The sequence below is a fragment of the Carassius gibelio genome, chromosome B16 (assembly GCF_023724105.1).
Source record: "Carassius gibelio isolate Cgi1373 ecotype wild population from Czech Republic chromosome B16, carGib1.2-hapl.c, whole genome shotgun sequence".
Lineage (NCBI taxonomy): Eukaryota > Metazoa > Chordata > Actinopteri > Cypriniformes > Cyprinidae > Carassius > Carassius gibelio.
The window spans coordinates 8,622,424-8,642,143 of NC_068411.1; the positions used below are offsets into that span (position 1 = coordinate 8,622,424).

The following is a 19,720-nucleotide window of genomic DNA, read 5'->3' on the forward strand; positions in this document are numbered from 1 at the left end:
TGAATCAAAACGTGATCAAAATGGCCATGCTACCAGAGATTATTGATGGTATTTGCATTAAGAGTATGTTCAGTTAAAATGGTTTTTATTACTCTTATCATTTGTTGTACTTGCAAACATTTGTGAACCTTAGGGAGAGAGCGAGAATAAATAAATAAATAAATAAATGCACAAGACACGCGCGCGAGCGCATACAATCATAAATTTAAGCTCTGTTGTAAATTTACATTTTGAGCAACATACTTACATTAATTATTGTATTAAAAAAACATTAAACAAGGACGTTTAAAAGAACAAAAGGAAAAAAAAAAGAAACCTTGCTAATAGGCTACATTTTATGACAAAAAAGAAACATTTTTGGTCATAATTAATTAAAAACCCAACAAAACATAATGTCCAGTCAAAAGGAACGTGAGAAAATGGTCTAGCATCGTTTGTTTGCACATGCCACTTCTGATACATATTTATGGAATGAAAAGTGAAGAGTCTGTGTATGAATGAGAGCTTCTGTGTGTGTGTGTGTGTGTGTGTGTGTGTGTGTGTGTGTGTGTGTGTGTGTGAGGCGCTCCTGTAATGAGCAGAGGCGCTATTCACAGCGCTGTCCCGTTAACTCATTGGCATTCAGTCCCAGTGAGAGACACAGACAGAGAGTCAGAAGACATTGTCCGGGACAGAGACCGCGACCGACCCACATAGCGACAGCAAACGGACATTTTGGGCGGAATGAAGCTTAAAGTTTGATGTGACCTGGATTCAGTCAGGAGTTTGGGAGAGAGGGGTGAGGGCTGGACGAGGGGTTTACTGGGTCACACAACCCGACTACCCCCAACACTGAAGAAGAAGGGACAGTCAGAGGAAGACTAGCACCGGACAAAGCCCCGAGGAAACCATGAACACTGGGAAGGTAGGAGCATTCCTCCATACAACACCGAGCACTGGAGCTCAATCAGTAAACACAGTCAAACTAACAATCTGCTGAATAACTCTCAGTGCAAGGGCCATTTGAAAGAACTACGAAAATGCGATTATTAACCCTCTGTTGGACGTGACTGGCATAGTCAGTACTCAAAACTGCATTGCTCACTGAACTCTGAATCATTTTCAGCCCGATTAATTGATTGGCTGATTATGAACGATTACTTTGAGAAGCAGCAATATTTAAGAGAACATGTCATGTTTATATCATTTCATCACGTGTTTTCCTTTCACTGTTAGATTAGCAGAACTTAATCGCCACCTTTAGCTCATATTTCCTCTCTATTGCAATAACATCACTTAATCACCAACTCTAACAGGGAACAGGTGTCAACTATGAGAAACAATTAGAGACAACCATCTTTGCTGCATCTCAATTTATGTTATATTAATGAATGCTATTTATTTATTGATATGGCAATACAGAGCAAAAATATGCACACAAATATATATTTACTGACGATTAAAGTTTCATGTAGTGAGTAAAAATTCAATCTGTTTCTGTGTGGAGCTAGTATAAAGATCCATATGCAGTAATCCTTGATGTGTTTTTGCTTTGAGGTCATCTACTTTTAATTGTATCTTAATTGTAACTTTTGGCAGAGACATTTGCTTGAAATTAGCAGCCTTTCTCTTCCAGGAAAATGGGTGTAAATTCAGATGACTCATGTTGCACTCATTTTTGTCCAATCAAATGTGCTCTAGTCTAGGAATGTCCCTCCCCTCAATATCACTTAGGAAGAGCAAGTCAGTGTCACTTTGGCAGAATTAAGCCTTAAATAGAAAACTTTGTGCCTTATTTACCACTAACAGGCACATAGTAGTACATATTACTACCTTAAAGTATTCTTATGCAGATTTTAGGGCTAGATAAGTTTCAGTGTGGTCACTTTAAAGGTATGTCTTGCTTAATTTATGGGAATATCGTCAACTTGATTGCATAGATACCATTTGAACTGAGCTGGATGATTACATCACTGAATCAATGATGAACAGACTTTCAGGGGGTCATGTGACGTTGTTAAAAAAAACATTATTTGGTGTAAAGAAATGTTTATGTGGTTAAAGTTTAAAAAACACATTATTTCCCACACAATGTACATTATTGTTTCTCCTCTATGCCCCTCCTTGTGAAACACATGGATTTTTACAAAGCTCATCGTTCTGAAAAGTGAGGTGTGCTCTGATTGGCCAGCTATCCAGTGTGTTGTGATTGGCTGAATACCTCAAGCTTGTGATGGAAGTGTTACGCCCCTCACCATACTGTGATGCCCTAATGACTTATACTGTGTTTTGAAATTGCATCACATGACCCCTTTAACTGGAAAAGTGAGTGTTTACTATTGACACTATTTTCCTGTTTCACATTATAAAGCTGGTTTGACACAATCTGTATTGTACAACATTAATGGAATGTTTGTTCAAAGTAATCTGGGCTTTAATAAAAAAAAAATAATAATAATCTGGGCCCTTATTCACAGAACATCTTAATGCTTATAACTCGCCAATTTAGGAGATAATCTTAAAAATAATGGGTGTGTGTTTTACCATAAAGTAAATTTGCGAAACTTTAGTAGTTTTGAAGAGGGCTCCTAAAACCAAGCCACAAACTAAACAGCTGCTGCCAGAAATCTGCCTCTGAATGTACACATTTTAGAAACATTTGATGATAATGAGTGTGAATGAAGACATCACCTTTGGTTTTGGAGGTTATCCCGACTCCAGATTTTCCTTTGATTATATCCCTGTTTTCATTAAGCAGTTGGGCAAACACAGTTGTTCTTGCCTCCAGTTTGGTTTTCTTTATGGACTGTAAGGTTTTTTTTCATACTATCAGCCATGATTTTTTTTACTCCGTTAGTTAAAAGGCTGTTTAATTCATGTTAGAGGCTGACAATTAGCTGAACATATACTCGTGTAATTAGTGGCACCTTAGCTTATCTTTATTTGAATGTGGCAATTAACATTTTTATTTATATGGCAACATAATATTGCATACTACAATATTTCTGACAGCCCCTTATTAGTCAATCACTGTGTGCATAGTTAATGAGCATGCTGACATCATCCATAGCAATGAGGTAAACCCCGCCCCTTACTCTGAGCTTAAGACTTCTCTTAGATATATTTTATCTCAGCAGCTTTTTGAGTAGGTTTTAAGAGAAAACTAGTTAAGAACTTTTACTGCTATTTAGGGAGCTCTTGGTAACGAAGATGGGCCCTGGTTGTTTATGAATGAATCACTTGTTTTAAAATCTGCATTTGTGAAGCTATTTCATTAAGTCTTTATTGAAACGTGAAGCATAAATAAATCAGATGAATTGTGGGTGAATCGCTGAATGCTGTAATGGTTGGCGAACTATTAGTCCATCATCTGCTGTCAGTGTGAATCACAGAGGAACAAGGGAAGAGAAGATGCTCAGTGAAGTATCATATGATGAGAATGTTATTTTTCGGGGGGGTCTCACTCAATCACTTCATTTAGGTCAAATTCTTCCTCCTAATCTTCCTCTAATAACACAGATGAGAGCGCTGACCTGCGGTAAACACTGGCCTTCGGAGCTGAAGCTTTATGTGATGGTAATCCTGACTGGAATCTCTTATTTGAGATCTTTCCAGAAGGGAAGCGGTGTGAGCGCAGTGTTTGTTCAGCGGCTCGACTCCTGCGCTTGGGAAGAACGGCTCTCCTCCGGGCACTGGGACATGTCAGACTCAATTTCATGAACTTTAGATGTGCAATAACAGTGTATTTGGACGGCTTAGGCCAGACTCAGACTATGAAATCTCTGGGGGGTCACTAACAGAGGTGGTCCTTATTTTGAAATTCAAGGAATTATGTACAGTGTACGTTTAAAAAGAAATTCACACGTTAAAAACTCCATGAAACATTTTGCCAAAAAAACATCTAACATAACTGGTTTCATTCATGTAGATAATGTTCATGACTGAATCATTAGATTTTATTATATATATTATATCTATCTATATATATTTGTATTGTGGGTCATTTTTCTGTTACAACAGATATTGGATTTGCTAACAGAATGAAGTTGATTAATCAAATTGTGCTTTATTGAAAATGTGTGCTCTTTAATGTCTACTAACTGTTTCATAAAAATGCTAAACTAAAAGTTATAAACTATAGTGCATCCTGCTTCATCTGCGTACCGTACACTCATATACTGTATGCTGTGTAGCAAATCTCAACAGCTTGATTGTTTATATTGTTAAATGTAAAGTAAAATAAAATAATTACTATAATTGTCCCTGGAGCACAAAAGCAGTTTTAAGTCTCTGTTGTATATTTTCAGCAATAGCCAAAAATACACTTTATGGGTCAAAATGATCTATTTTTTCTTTTATGCCAAAGATCTTTAGGATATTGAGTAAAGATCATGTTCCATGAAGATATTTTGTCAATTTTGTCAATTAAATATATCAAAACTTAATTTTTTATTAGTAATATACATTGCTTAGAATAAAACAAATTTAAAGATGATTTTCTCAACATTTTAAATAATTTTTTTGCTCCCTCAGATTCCAGATTCTCCAATTGTTGTACCTCAGACAAATATTGTCCTCCTAACAAACCACACATCAATGGAGAGATCATTTATTCTGCTTTCAGATGATGTATACATCTCAGTTTAAAAAAATTGCCACTTAAGACTGATTTTGTGCTCCAGGGTCACAAATTATCATCCAGCTCTAATCTACTTAATGATTTTCTAGAAACTTCTCTAAAACAATGTGTATTGTGTGCTATATCAATAAAAATAAAATTTAAAATTGATCTGACTTGATATAAGCAATGCTGCATGTCTAATTTCTGTTTTAAATGAAGTAGGATTCCACCTGTCCAACAAAACAAGTCAAATTCCTTCAGAAAAAAAAAAAATCCTTCCTAATTCCTCGGGAGAGGATGGTTAAAGGTTTGGTATCAATCTCTGAAGCTGTCATGAGTTTTCCATGGTTAGGACTGAAGAAAAATACTGATATTTTAGACAATTGTTTTGTGACACTGGCTTCCTGTTTTTGAATGAATTTTGTTAAAACAGCTGAGATCAACTGCGCTGTGAGTCATCATACAGCCACACAGTGCCTGACCTCTTTAATGCTCTTGTGCTTGAATAGTGAGGCCAGTGGGGCTGTTATCAGCACTTCAGTTAGCTTCAGTGTTTCACAACAAGAGCAGGTGAACACATCACTATAAACTCTGATGTGACCCCAACATCTAAACATTCTAGATACAGTTACATAAAGATATAGTTCACCCAAAAAATGAGGATTCTGTCAGATCAACCCGTATGAGCTTCTTTCTTCTCTAATCTGTAAAATGTTGGAAACCGAACAGTTGATGGTAGCCATTGACTTCCATAGTATAGAAAAAAGCAACAACACTATGGAAGTCACTGGCTGTTGTGAACTGCTTGGTTGCAGCACTCTTCTTTAAGGCAGATCTCTAGCTAATGCAGCCACTGAACGTGCCTGATCCATCCTCTATATCTCATGCTCTTACTCTCTTTCTCTCCGTGCAGCTGTGTGTGCTGTGACTTCCTGACGTCTAGAAGTGAGAAGAACTGATCTGGAGAGAGAAGCACGATGTCACGGTCAGATGAGATCAACAAAATGACAGAAAATGTCTACAAGGTATGGGTTCGATGAAAGGGAACAATAAATATACAATCCAAGAAGATTAAAAAAATTAGTTTCATACTTATGCGTCAATGTCTTAGATATGTAATATTTTCTTCATATTTGTTTTATACACATTTTTGGGCAAAGAATGTATATATAAACAAAAATAACTGACAAATAATGAAAAAAAAAGAATTTAAGAATATAATCTTTGATCACATAAGCACTTTAGCTTTTTAACAGCATTATAGTTTTTATTTTTTTTGGTCACAGTATGTTTGTCTATATGTAGAGAAAGTTTATTTTTTAAATGCTTGTCTACTTTTATATTCGTTTTAACAGTTTAAACAACACCTAGACACCTAGACTAATTTCCTTATCTGTTTCAGTATTTTACTTACTAATTAAAATGTATACAATTATGTCCTAATTAAATGTGTCGTGGGCTCTGTGTTTAGGGCATTCTGGACCAGTTCAACCCCAGTCTGAAGAATTTTGTCTCCATGGGCAAACACTATGAAAAGGCTCTGACAGGTAAGATATTAATATGTAATAATGTAATTTTCTTTGTGACAGGTAAAAGTCCACTGGAATTGGGTGTATGTTCATCAGCACTTCACTTGCAAAACAAACATGAATTCTGTAGCACAAATACTTTACAAATAGTTTAGATTCTCTCACGCGGCGCCACAGAGTGAAAGTGGTATCCGCAATGAATGTGGAGGAATGCATATTGGCCTTCGGAAATATTGTTGGTCATGACTGTATTTTAGCGGCATCTAGGATGAATAATGCAATTCTTTTGTTTTTAAATTATGCTGAGAAAGCAAACGAAGTAGTGGAGAGAGGTATAGTTATCAGCGGTTTATTCACCCCGAATAAACCGAATAAACAAGGTGACTTGGAGGGCTTCCCCTCTCTACCCCCGCTAAGAAAGTCACTTTGTCTAACGTTTCGCCGGTCATAAAAGACGAAATGCTGACAAAAGAACTGTCACGTGTCGGAAAGAGTCAGCACAGTGAAAAAGATGTTTCTTGCCAGTAAATCAGACTTGATCAAACACGTGGTATCTTTCAGGAGGTTCGCTTACATGATCTCAGAGACCTGTGATCTCAGACGCCTAATACCAGAACATGAAGCCGGATGGCTGGTGCTGGCGAGTGTTCAGTAAACACTGTAACTGAGCACTGCAAAGGAAACTCACAGAGTTTATTAGTAGACACGTAACCACCAGCAATTAAAAACACATAAGTATATACAGAGAGGGTTACATTTACTCACCCACCCTCCTGCACTGGAGCCCCGCTCAAGGGACGCCTCCTTTCAGTCCAGACCATGAGTAAGGTGGTTGCTATGAACACAAAACCAACCAAAAACATTATAGGTCCTGGATAGGAGACTGTTATGCGAGAGGTTTCCACCTAACCTCGATCAGGTGGAGAGCTGGTGGTTACAGGGGAATTAGCAAGGGGAGGATAAAAGCAGAAGTTAACCCTCTGAAATCGATTAACGCATATACGCGTTATGAGGCTATTTTTTCCTGATAACCCCCTCTGGTTAAAAATCCCCAAAGGGAACGAGTAGATACCTCGGTATCACTCTGATTCAGACGATAACGCTGCCTCGTCTAGATCATACCCCTTAGGTTCTGCTTACCTACTCATGACCCGCGATTCCTCTAACCCCTGCCCGCAGGAGCGCGAGTTGCGACACTAGCCTTCTGTGCCCATCTTTGATACTCTCTCTCGATAGTCCTGCCCATGGCAGAGGCGGCCTGCTTGATAGCACAGAGAGAGATCCGGGTAAAAAGCTGGTGTAAAATCTTTTAACAAAAAAGAGCTACATGAAAGAGTTGACACACCATGGCGTACTGTTTTTCTGATGAGTGACAGACCAGAGTGGAGAGCATTGTACAAGCCACCGTTAGCTAAAAGAGATGGAGATTTACAATGGCAAATTTTGCATGGCATTATTGCTGTTAATGCTTTTATTTCTGTTTTAAATCCTTAATCCTTTAAAGTTTGCAAAGAATGTCCTTTTTGATGCCAGAGAGAAAATGATTTTCACACCTTTCTGTACTGTTCAAGACTAAAACCTTTCTTTGATAGTTTGCAGAATCTTTTTAGTTGTTGTAATGAGAAGTTTTCTGTACAAACTTTTATTTTAGGTTTTAAATATGTTCAAAGGCGAAAGCATGAGTGTCATTTGTTGAATTTTATTTTGGGTAAAGCCAAAATGGCTATTTATATCAGTAGAAGAGATAAAATTGAGCGAAAAAGTGAATACAATGTTGAAAGGGTGTTTGCAGCAATGATCAAATCAAGGATTGTAATTGATTTTCGTTTTTACAAAGCAATGGATTCTTTAAATGTTTTCGAAGGAATATGGTGTCACAGAGAAACATTGTCTTCTGTCATTGAGAATGAAAAAATAATAATAATAAAAATAATTAAAAAATTGTAACAAGTGTTTACATTGTTTTTATGTGAATATTTTTGATAAATAAAGATGATTAAGAAAAAAAAAAATCTCTCTCTCTCTCTCTCTCGCTCTCTCTCTCTCTGTCTCTCTCTCTCTCTCTCTCTGCAGGTGTCACAGTAGCAGCGAAGGGTTATTTTGACGCTCTGGTCAAACTAGGAGAGCTGGCCAGTGACAGCCAGGGCTCGAAAGAACTGGGTAAGACACTTAAAATCCAAACACAGTAAACATACCACCAGAAAGATTTGAGTAAATAAATCTCCTCAAAGTTAAGTCTCTCAAACTAATTGTATGGTCTGGTTCAAAGATTTACTTGGGTACAAGAAAGTACCACATTTTTTAATGTTCTTAAAGAGCCACACAGATGGGAAATCAAAAATTACCTGTATTACAGTGTATGATGTAGCTGTCCATCAGTGTAAACAATGTGCAAAGTAATTAAACCAAAAAGTACACGATTTATAAAGTTATTGGCTTCTAAAGTAAGGAGTCGACTCTGAATCGCTGAAACGAGTCGTTATAGATTTCAAATCTTTTGCCCATCTCTATGTACGTCACTAGAACACTTTGCATAATAATCTCCGCCTACCGTCTTGAGAGAAACTGACCTCTGACCTGCCCCCCCCCCACCCCCCCCACACACACAGACGCTCGGATTGGTGTGAGAGCATCATGTCGAGGAGACAGTTTGTTTTTAATTGTAAAGGCAAGTTTGTTTTATTTTCACTGCCAAAGAATGAAGATCAGAAGAACCAATGGCTAAAATTCATTTTCACCACAATACCAGAGCAGTACAACAAATCCCTTTTGTTGTGTTCACAACATTTCACTGATGACTGCTTTTCTAATCTCGGTGTGTTCAAAGTGTTTGGCCATAAAAGAGGGTTCATTACCAACTTTATTTAGACCAACAAGCATCTCAGAATCACAACGCGAAGTATGATTATGAAGTTATGTGTCTGTTTTCTCCCGAGCGTCTTATCAGTATGTGTGCTGTCTGCAGCCTGTCTGCGCTGATCGTCATGTACAAACACGTCATTAAAATGAAGTTTTAACTCTGTGAATACTCAAGGAAGAGACATGAGAGAGATATCTATAGAAAGCTTGACATGTCTACTTTAAAACTAAACAAGTGCTGCCGAAAACAGATATTCTGTGATAAAGTAATCCATATGATAACAACGCGATGTCTGTTTTTCATGTCTCCCTTCATTATATGTAATGTGACCACGCCCCCGCGCTGAACGCGCTATTCAGATTCAAACTGAATACACCCACACAGAAGAAAAAGCAGCGAGACTGTTCAAGTTTTTTATTTTACTGTTTGATTCGCGATGAGAGGAATAAGACATAATTCACCCCAAACAGATGCTAACGCATAGTTTACCGTGGAGGTGTGTGCGGAACAACCAATCAAACCTGACTATGTCAGTTGACCAATCAGAACACAGTATGCTACCCAAAGGTGGGGTTTAAGGAAACTGAATCTTTTGAACAGCTTCGCGCGAACCGTTTGGGGATCTCTGAGAATTGAGGCAATTTTAAAATGATATTTTGACAAAATGACAATGTTTTTTAACCTTGGATGGATTTAAACCTTTTGTACAGGACTTATAAACAGTGATAGGAAGCTTAGAATTTTCATCTTACTGGCTCTTTAAGTATTAAAGGTAAAACAACAACAACTTTATGGCAGAGAAGACACTGTGTCATTTTAGATGCATTTCAGTTGAAGAAAAAACTAAAGGCAGAAAGAGCCACAATCAAACAACAACTGAAGTCAGCTAAAGGAGAAACCAGTCTGTGCTGATGTCTATGAGTCCAGACTAGTGCTGCAACGTGCGTCGACGCGTCACACTGTTTGTTTACATCTCGCGTAATGGCATACTGGGAATGGAGAAAGTTGCATTCTATCACAAAAACAGAGACCATTGTTATCAAAAGTATGTGAATACTTTAAACACAGGACAAATAAAATGGCCCTTTGTTTGTTCCCTTTGTAAAACCGATATGGTGAACCACGGCAGCACAACTGCGATGCGCGAGCACCTCAGAGGAAAACATCTTGGCGCTCTCCGGTTACGGTTTAACCAGTTACCGTGTGATCTGGTGACCAACTTCCTGGTTCAGGTCTGATATTCTTGCGCTTGCGGCATTCTGAAAAGTTGAGATGTTTTTAACTCGATGCGGTGCGGACGCGCCTGGAAAAAACGAGCGTCACTTCCATTATGAGCGCGCTTATCGCTCGCCTACATTTGGAAATAACGAACTTGAGCGCGCAATAGACGTGATATGTGAACGGCCCTTAAAAGACAGCGCGCCGCGAGACAACAGTCACAAACCACCGAGCTACCCCGAATCAGCTCCAGATCTCTGGAAACCATGCTAAACCATAGCAGAACCCTGACTACATTTTATGGTTTGTGATGCTAAAGAACAAGAACATGATGTTTCAGACAACTGTAAATTTATGGCTACTGTGGTTTAATTATAAATGCTATCATAATCTCATATTTACCATAGTAAAATAATTTTCTTTGCCTCTTATTTATTTTATACTGTAAAAACTTCAACCACATAAGTTGAAAATGAATAAAGGTTGAAATATTATATTAGAAGTTGTACTTATATTTTTTTTGGTAAAGTTATCCAAATGATTCATGAGCTAATTAAAAAAAAAGAACATTAGATTAATTATTTATTGTTATAAAAATAATCATTAGATTAGTCGACTAATCGAAAAAATAATCGTTAGATTAGTTGACTAATCGAAAAAATAATCGTTAGATTAGTCGACAGAAAAAATAGTCGTTAGTTGCAGCTCTAGTCCAGACTTAAGGCAGTCAGTGCCTTGATATCAAAAATAAACATTTTATTTATGATTACATTTATTTGTCCAATTACATTTGAGCTCCTGTTAATCAACACCTTGAATTAATGCTTAAAGAGAGAGATTGGTTTAAAACTATCAGGTCCCAAGATTTAAATTCAGTTATGTTTTGGTACCATTTTACTTTTTTAGTTTTTTACATTTTCTTTTAATTTTAGTTAAAGTTTTTGTTTTTGTGATTTTGTCATTTCTATTAAGGTTTACGTATGTAGTTTTTGTGGTTTTATTTTAGTTTATTAGTTATTTTAGTTTTAGTTTTAGTCTATTAAGTAGGCTACATCATAGTTAAACTAAATGAAAAATTTTTTTTTTAGTTAACTAGGGCTATTCAACTGTGTTTCTGAAGCGAGATTTCTGGCAGAGTAAAGTTAATGGTGAGAACTGATTGTGAAAATGTAAGTAAATATAACTACATTGTTCAAGTTCATAGTACATCAGTGTTTACAGGAAATGAAAGCGTAAAAACAAGTGACTACAGCAGCAGAGAATGAAGAGGCAAAGCCTGTACGATAAAATGTAGATGAAGAAAGTGAGAGAAAGCGAGAGAGGGGCAAAAGAGAGAGCGGTCTTTGTTGAAAGATTAACAACACCACATGATCTCATTGTGCTGCTGAACACAGCGGGGGTGGACGAGCGAGAGATGCCAAGCCGCACACACACTGTTGCTCAGTAGGGGATAAAGAAGGCCAACATCCACGGCTCGGCCCACTGAACCGACTACAAAACACACCACAAATTCACCCTCAATGAAACGCAAGAATGGACAGACAATGCCACGCAGATCACATCCTCTGCAGGAAGAAGTTGCTCTTTTCAGTTTTGTTTAGACAAATAATTGCACATACTGTACATCACAGTTCATGAACATGCATTTCAAAAAATTAACATGCAGTCGTTCCATTATATATTTGAATGTGACCCTATGGTGACCTTTATGTGAGTGAGATGTCATTCTGAAAGTGTGTTTGATAAGACATCTGTGAACTGTGCTGCAGATCTCATGGTGTGTGTGGCATCACGTCTTCTCATAATTCATGTTGATTCAGGCGATACACTGTTCCAGATGGCAGAGGTTCATCGGCAGATCCAGGTCCAACTCGAAGATGTGGTGAGTAAATCTGATTGCATTGTTGTATGCATAGCAATTGTACAAAATAAAATAATAATAATAACTGGCACCAATCAGAGCATGTGAGCACTCCCCCGCTCAAAGCTACATCAGGCCGCTCCGCTCATTATCGCCAGGGGGCAAGGAACTCGACCGGAAGTTGAAGTCGGGTGGGGGCTGCCATCTTTTAGCAGAACTTCACTTGCGCTAGCATTCCCATTGACTCCCATTCATTTTGGCGTCACTTTGACAGCGAATAACTTTACATCTGAGGCGTTTAAAGACTCCGTTTGTCCATTATTTATTTCTAAAGATACACGACAATGTATAAAGGGCTCCATTACCTTCTTTGTTACATTATGGCCCCGTAGAAACAGTTTTTGTAAAAAATAGGCTAACAATTGCGTCATAACCACTCGTCTCTCTGTCGCATTACCGTACAGACAGGAGGAGAAGCTCGCAGGCAAGTAACTTAATATGGCGTACTGGCGTTACATTTTAAAATAATATACAAAATAATTAATCAGAATACTTACTCCTTCTCACTCACGACAAAGAACTCCCCGCTCAAGCTCGCCGTCTCTGCAAGATTAACGATGGCAGTTTGCACGCACAGCTACTAGAAGATTTGCATCTGTCAGACAGGTTGCTGACGTCGTCAAGCTTCGTTTGAGTCTGCGCGTCAGAAACGGAAGTGCTAAAAAACGCTAAAACTGGGCTTCACTTGTCTCAATTGAGTTCCAATGGGGTCGCTGTGTCCATTTCTTTTACTGTCTATGATTATCGCTCAGCGCTCAACGCAGTTTGCTTCGCGCTCCAATCAAATTGCCCCCCTCCCCCGCTCGCTCCAAAAAAGAAAAGAAAAATCTAACACAGCCTTACCTCCTAAAGAACTAATGAGCAACAACATTTTTCAAATAGAAATGTTTTATTTCAAATTACAAATGACAAATTAGTCACAAAAATTCCTGTAAAATTAAACGAATAAATGGGCCTAATAATATAAATAAAAAATTATATAAATAAAAATATACATAAACGTTTTAAAAGTAAATTAACTATTAGGCAACATTCTTATATCGGAACTTTTGCGCAGCGCGAAGGATTAAATTTTAAATTGGCTTATATCAATTGTACAAAAAAAAAACTGCTGTAAAATTAAACAAATTAATGGGCCTAAATATATAAATAAAAATATACAGGCTATAGGCCTACATCAAAGTTTTAAAATTAACTATTAGGCCAAAATTCTTAACTGAACTTTTGCGCAGAGTGCACGTGGATTTCAATTTAAATTGGCTTTGTTGTCAAACTTTAAAAAAAAAAAGAATTGCTTTCCTTATCTACAGTTCTCTTGAGTTCTTTGAGCGGGTGGTGGGTCGTTCTCGGGTGTCCCACTGGGAGCATTAATTTCCTCCGCTTCTTTTATGAGGAGGTCATGGATCTCCCCAAGTTTGTTGCATACAGACTCATCTCGGATTATCCATTGTGTCTTGAAACGGGGATCTAACACTGATGCTAAAATGAGATGTTTGTCAGTATAGTATATCCCATAGCGAGTTGATACGATGTTTGCCAATGTTTCTGCAAAAGCAGCGATGCCCATTGGAAGTGCAGCGTGAGTGGCATCGGTGAGCAGGGATTTTATTTCTGTGACAGCAGGCAGGATCATCCCCAGGTTCCCCAGCTCTTTCTGCATTTTTTCTGTGAGGTCTGCCAGAGGTGTCAGCACACTGACAAGCTGGCGTACTTGATTCAGGGTGATGTTAGAAACATTAGACTTGAGTTTGTTTTGCCATAATGGGTCTTTTTGGAACAGCCGGATGACCGACTGAATCATCCGAAGCTGGCTGCTCCATCGAGTGGCGCATGCATTTGCGGGACGGACCCCTAATTGGTCTGTTTCCTCTGTGTTCAGGGTGCTCTTTCGTACACTTTTCACCAGCTTGCCGACTTTCACTAACAGCCTATTAATGTTGTCGTGCTCGTTAACGGCATCTTTGATCGCCAGCTGAAGCATGTGAATGGGGCATCTCAGATGTAAATTTGACACAATAAAGCACTGATGCTGGCCTCCGCGGTCACTACACCCTCCGCCTCCTCTTCAGTGCCAGTTGCACGTTCCAATATTTCAGTACACTTTCATAGTTTTGATAAATACAATCTGCGGTGTGGTGCCCTTGTATGTGCTCACAGCCCAACAAAACCGTGTGCCCCCCGAACGTCCCATCAATGAAACTGGCCACAATGCCAAGGAAGCTGTGCCCTCTTCTACTGGTCCAAATGTCTGCTGACAGAACGAGCCCATCTCCATTCTGCAGTATGTCTCGCAGTTTGGCTTCCATCTCTTCCAGCGCATGTGGCATGAGCGTGTCCCGTACGGTGTTGTAGCATGGGGGTGCGTAGCCCGGTTGAGCTGCGCTGGCGAAGTGTTGCATCCCTTCACGTTCTCCTGTACTCAGCGGATCATAGTCCATGTAAATCATTTAAAAAAATGCTACATCCAGCTCTCTTTTTCTCTCCCTTGTTATGGTTGGGGCTTTGCGTGCAGTGAAGAAACTTGTGAATTCCTTAACCGTTGTCTCTTGTTGCTGCTGCTCCTCTCACTCTATCAAATACAAATTCACGGACGACACAAATGAAAAAAAACGAACCATTATACCTACTTGAATGACAAAACAATTTTTTTTTATATTACGCTATATTTAATTTACACTTTTTTACAAGTTACCGTATTCAATTTGCTAACCTTTGGCTTTCTTCGCAGCGTGTTCACGTAGCACACTTTCATGCTTTCGGGAAATGTGCCTTTTTAGATTCCAAAAGGAACCTTTACTTACTGAAACAATGTCTCCACATTCGTTTTCTTGTACCACATTGTCACTGTTAGATCGTTTTTTAATAGTACACCTGTATGATTTCTCATTTTCATTTTTGAAGTACTTTTTGAAGTCCATTATTGAGCCGAGTTTTGAATGAAAATAGTCTGTTGATGACAGTAAGACAGATGGATTGTGGGTCAGGCTTGACTGAGCATGCTTCAGACTCGTGGTGAGCAGAGCGAAATTGGAGCAGGAAATAGAGCGAAGCTCCATCCTTTTAAAAATGCCGGTCTGCGCTCAGTCTAAGAGCCGCCCGCTCACGCTCCACTCCACTCACATGCTCTGGTACCAATATACAATGTTTCTTCTGTAAACTTTCTTAACACCAAAGACAGCTCACTGCCATAATATTACATGGTCCATGTTTACATTACAATTCACAATTCGTCCTAGGTGTTCCCTTTTGTGTTGATGGGAATGATACTGAAACACCGGTGTAGGTGTTCAACTACATCTGATTGTTTTGATTGTATTTCTTCTTTTATATTTCACATATGTTTGTCATGGTTTTACTGTAGAAGCGTACACTATCACTATCTTCTAAGTGCCAGTGTTCATACTCACTGTGTTTTCTGTCGTCTGCAGCTGAAGCTGTTTCATTCAGAGCTGCTGTCTCAACTCGAGCAGAAACTGGAGCTAGACATCAAATATCTGACCGTGAGTGGACACTAGTGTTTAACTGAACAACATACTGGATTTACTGAATAGTGCAGCTCGATCAAGTGAACCCAGAGTTTGTCTGGTAAACACTCTGAGTAAATGAATCAGAAAAGAAAACTCCTCCTTCTGAACTTTCTGAAATTCACTATAAAAGTGATATACTTTATGAAAACATTTGTGCAGGGGACGCTGAAGAAGTACCAGAGCGAGAGGAAGTCCAAGGTGGAGTCTATCGAGCGCTGCCAGTCACAGCTGAAGAAGCTGCGGAGGAAGAGCCAAGCCAGCCGCCATCCCAACAAATATGGAGACCGAGAGATGCAGGTGCATGATCAAACACTGTCTACTCCACGCTTTCTGTCTCTGATTGACAGTTTAGAGGTTTTCATCCAGTCAAAGCTCTTCTAGAGTAACTGTAGAAGCGTCCAGCTTCAGCTCGACTCAAATATTTCCTGATTGTGATCAAGTAAAGGTCAGAATAAGGTCAGTAATATCTCCAGACGAACTCAGCTCAGCTTTACTTGATTCTCTATCAGTCAGGATCTTGTGAGGAGGGTTTGTTTCCAGAAGCTTTACTTTCACTGTTCCTCAGCGGAGGAATGATCTTCACAAGCCTCCAGAACATCTCACATCTTCTGAGGAGCCTTGATTTCTTCAGCTCTCAGTCACTGTTTTATGTGTGGATCATTTACATCTAGTCTCACTGACACATTACTGGAGATATAGAGTGACCACTGATACTTACATCATTTTACATAAGTATCTGCTCTAGTGTTAGAAAGATCTCATTGATCAAGCTATCAAACATATTAAATCCGGCATCATCTGCACCAAATTACATATTTGTGCTCAGATTGAGCTTGATGTATCAAATATGATACAAACCCCAAAACACGGGGTTATTTTTTAGATTTTGTCTATAAGTTCAATAATTCTTTTAATTAAACGACAACAATTATTATTATCATATTTCAGACTTTAGAGGGTTATAAATAAAGTTTAAAAGACAAACACCAAGAAATGTGTTTAAAAATGTAATCCTTCTATTCTGTGAACTTCTATACCATCTTCAACAAAAGTGTTTGATTAAATGACTTCATTGTATGAAAAGTAATAATACATTTCTTTGCACCTAGAAAGGCATACACATTAAAATAAATGTTATTTGTATAATGGTACACAGTAAACATTCGGAATTATTTTTCCACGTCATTAAAAGGTTTTTCTGGAGTCATGAATGTGTGTACAGGAGTCTGAGATCAATTACTGTTTCAATGGTTCTTTTGGTCACATGACAGCAAAATAGCTTCGCTGGCATTTGATTTGGAACCAAACCTTTTTTTTTTTAATAGCAAAAACATTTTGTAATGTGACTCAATAACCTTAGAGTTAAGTGCATCCAGATTTGTCCTGGTCACAATCACCTTCAAGTGAAGCCAGGCTGATTGGTGCAGCAGTAAATGAACAGGAAGTCACTTTGGATTAAAGCGTCTGCTGAAGAACGGAGTAATTGTGTTGCTTGCCGGTTCTGTGACTGCTGTGTTGTGTTCATTACTGTAGATTGGAATGTAGTTTGTGTGACTCATAATGACCGAATGAGCGGATTGAAGGCCGTCTGTGGACTTTAAAACTGATTTGAGAGCGGAAGACTTTTCCTCCCTGTGTGAACAAGTGTTTGTTCAGGAGCGAGTCTATCTCTGTTGATGTAGGCCTGTGCTGTGCTATCATGAGCGTTAGCCTAAACATGTTTCAGGTCAGAAAGAGAAAGAGTTTGAGATGAAGCAGATATCCGGAGAGTAAAGACACACTGATGTAGTGAAAAAACAAGATGACAGAGGGAAGTAAAACAGGATCGCAGTCAGCATAATGACGGAGATATTCAATGAAAAGTTCAGTTAAATGAACAACATAATGGTCATTTTTGGGTGACCTGGTACTTTGAGGCAGGGTTCATGAGATAAATTAACTATCTTAAATGCAACATCTACCTGAATGCATGGGGATGCACGATATTGTAATTATCAAATCAAAGCCTGTGATTTCATTAAATGTGAATGAGCAGCTCATGGATCAGTGTTTTCTGCTTCTTGGTTCACTGTAAATGCACTGAACTACATTTATGCATGTGCTGTGAGTTTAATGCTCATTTGAAAATGCAGTGTGCACTAGGTTTGCTTCATTTATGTATTATTTGCATAATTTCCAGAGTTAAGAGAGAATTTTACAGCATTTCACTAGTGTTTTGCCAAAATAAAAGCTCAAGGATTTAAATTATGAAAAGTATGTGTATTTGAACATCTTGAAGTAAATAATTTTAGTTATAAATATCAGTATTTTAACTTGTAAATAATAATGATAAAACTCATTATTATAAATGATTTACTACTACGTTTAAAACTATACTATTGGTCTTTTCGTTTTTAGAATAAGTTATATAATAATAAAGAACTATATTAATAATAACATTTATTATGGTAATAATAATAATTATTATTTAATTTGATTAGGCTCCTAAAACACCAGTGCGAATATAATGAAGACTGACAGACACAAAAAAAGGTTTGGGTCTACTTTAAAGTCCAGCTGCAAAGTCTAAATAAAACACCTACTAAAAATAATATTATTAATAAAGATATTATATTTTATCTGTTTACTTGTATGTTCTGCGATCAACTGTGAACAAACAAACTTCAAATGTCAGGGGGTACTTCAAATAAATATGTAATTCTTAATGGTTTTGGCTGACAAAACGTTTGGGAGCCTCTTCTTAAAAGAGTGAGGTGCTGATTGTGTGACTCTCTCTCTGTAACAGTATGTGGAGCTGATGAGTCGCCGGCAGGGTGAGCTGGACTCGCTGGTGGCCGTTGGGTATCGCTCCGCTCTGACAGAAGAAAGACGACGCTATTGCTTTCTGGTGGACCGTCAGTGTTCAGTCACCAAGATCCTCACCAACTACCACTGCAAGGTAACAGATGTGAGCTTCAGCCAGATAACTCATGCTGTGAAGGACTAGCAGACACAACAGCCTCACTGGGACATGTGCCTTACCTACATCCTAGCAAAACTATAAAATAAGTACCTATATGTTCAATTCACTGTGGTTTCCAGCTGAAACGAACACTTCTGTTGTATGTAAACATGCTCGGTGGCACACCTGGTACAGCAGGTAAAGCACTCAATAAAAGAGCTCAAATACTTGTAGGAGCCTTTTTTCTACCGTCTTTTAAATTATTACAGGATCTTCCAGTTTCAAAAAGGGTTAAACAAATCACTTCAAATCATGAAGTCCTGCAACAAAAAAAAAAACAGTTTTATAATGTGTAGCATCAATGAACAGTATTGGCATTTTAATGTGAGATATGTCAAGTATATCGGCAGCAAGATCTCTTCTCAGTGTTCTCAGCATCTTTCCTCCTGATTAGTTTAAATTTTCCTTTCCTTATTTTATCTGCAACCGTGTGAAAATGTGGTCTTCGTTCTGATCCATATGCAGTGGTTTAATAAAGAGAATGGTCAAACAGGCAATGATCAGATAACAGCGTCAGGTATGTTAGGGGATATCCAAAATCAGAAACAGTACCAGGCAGCGGTCGGGGCAGGCGGCAGATTTATGTGAAGATTGTTCTACATTTAACCTACTTAAATTAAGTGATATTTTTCAGATCCTAGATAAAGTTTAAAAAATAACTTTTATTTTTATTTTTTTATTATACTGTAATGGCTAATATTAAGTGGGAGATGTATTTAATAGAGACATCATCAACAGTATTATCAAAAATGTGTTAGTAATAAAGAGACTTGGTTAAGAGATGCAATTAAATATATATTTGAATATACCATCTTTATGTTGTTTCAAGATTCATTGAAGGTGCAGTGTAAAATTATGACAAAATATTAATAATCATTTAGTCACGAATAATTACAGTAAATGTGTGATTAAATAGTTTTTTTTTTTTATTGATTGATTGATTGACAACACAAATGTTTAAAGACATTGATGTTGGTAATATTAATTCATTTTACTACTGAATATGCATTTAATTGTAATTAACTGTTTTATAGACCCCCTCCCCCTCCCTCCCGGCCCCATAA

The 19,720-nt window shown here is 38.0% G+C and overlaps 1 protein-coding gene across 2 annotated transcripts in view; it reads left to right on the plus strand.

Moving 5' to 3' along the window:
• The first annotated feature begins 562 nt into the window (after positions 1–562).
• Positions 563–19,720, plus strand: part of LOC127975438 (brain-specific angiogenesis inhibitor 1-associated protein 2-like) — a 31,967-nt gene continuing 12,809 nt past the window's right edge. The window contains exons 1-8 of one of the 2 annotated variants that reach the window (XM_052579495.1): positions 563–904; positions 5,514–5,625; positions 6,072–6,147; positions 8,203–8,289; positions 12,028–12,089; positions 15,557–15,628; positions 15,815–15,952; positions 18,441–18,593. In XM_052579495.1, the coding sequence (XP_052435455.1) occupies positions 5,578–5,625; positions 6,072–6,147; positions 8,203–8,289; positions 12,028–12,089; positions 15,557–15,628; positions 15,815–15,952; positions 18,441–18,593 (636 nt within the window). In that variant the 5' untranslated portion in view covers positions 563–904; positions 5,514–5,577. The remainder of the gene's footprint in view (positions 905–5,513; positions 5,626–6,071; positions 6,148–8,202; positions 8,290–12,027; positions 12,090–15,556; positions 15,629–15,814; positions 15,953–18,440; positions 18,594–19,720) is intronic. The other variant, XM_052579494.1, reaches the window with a different exon arrangement.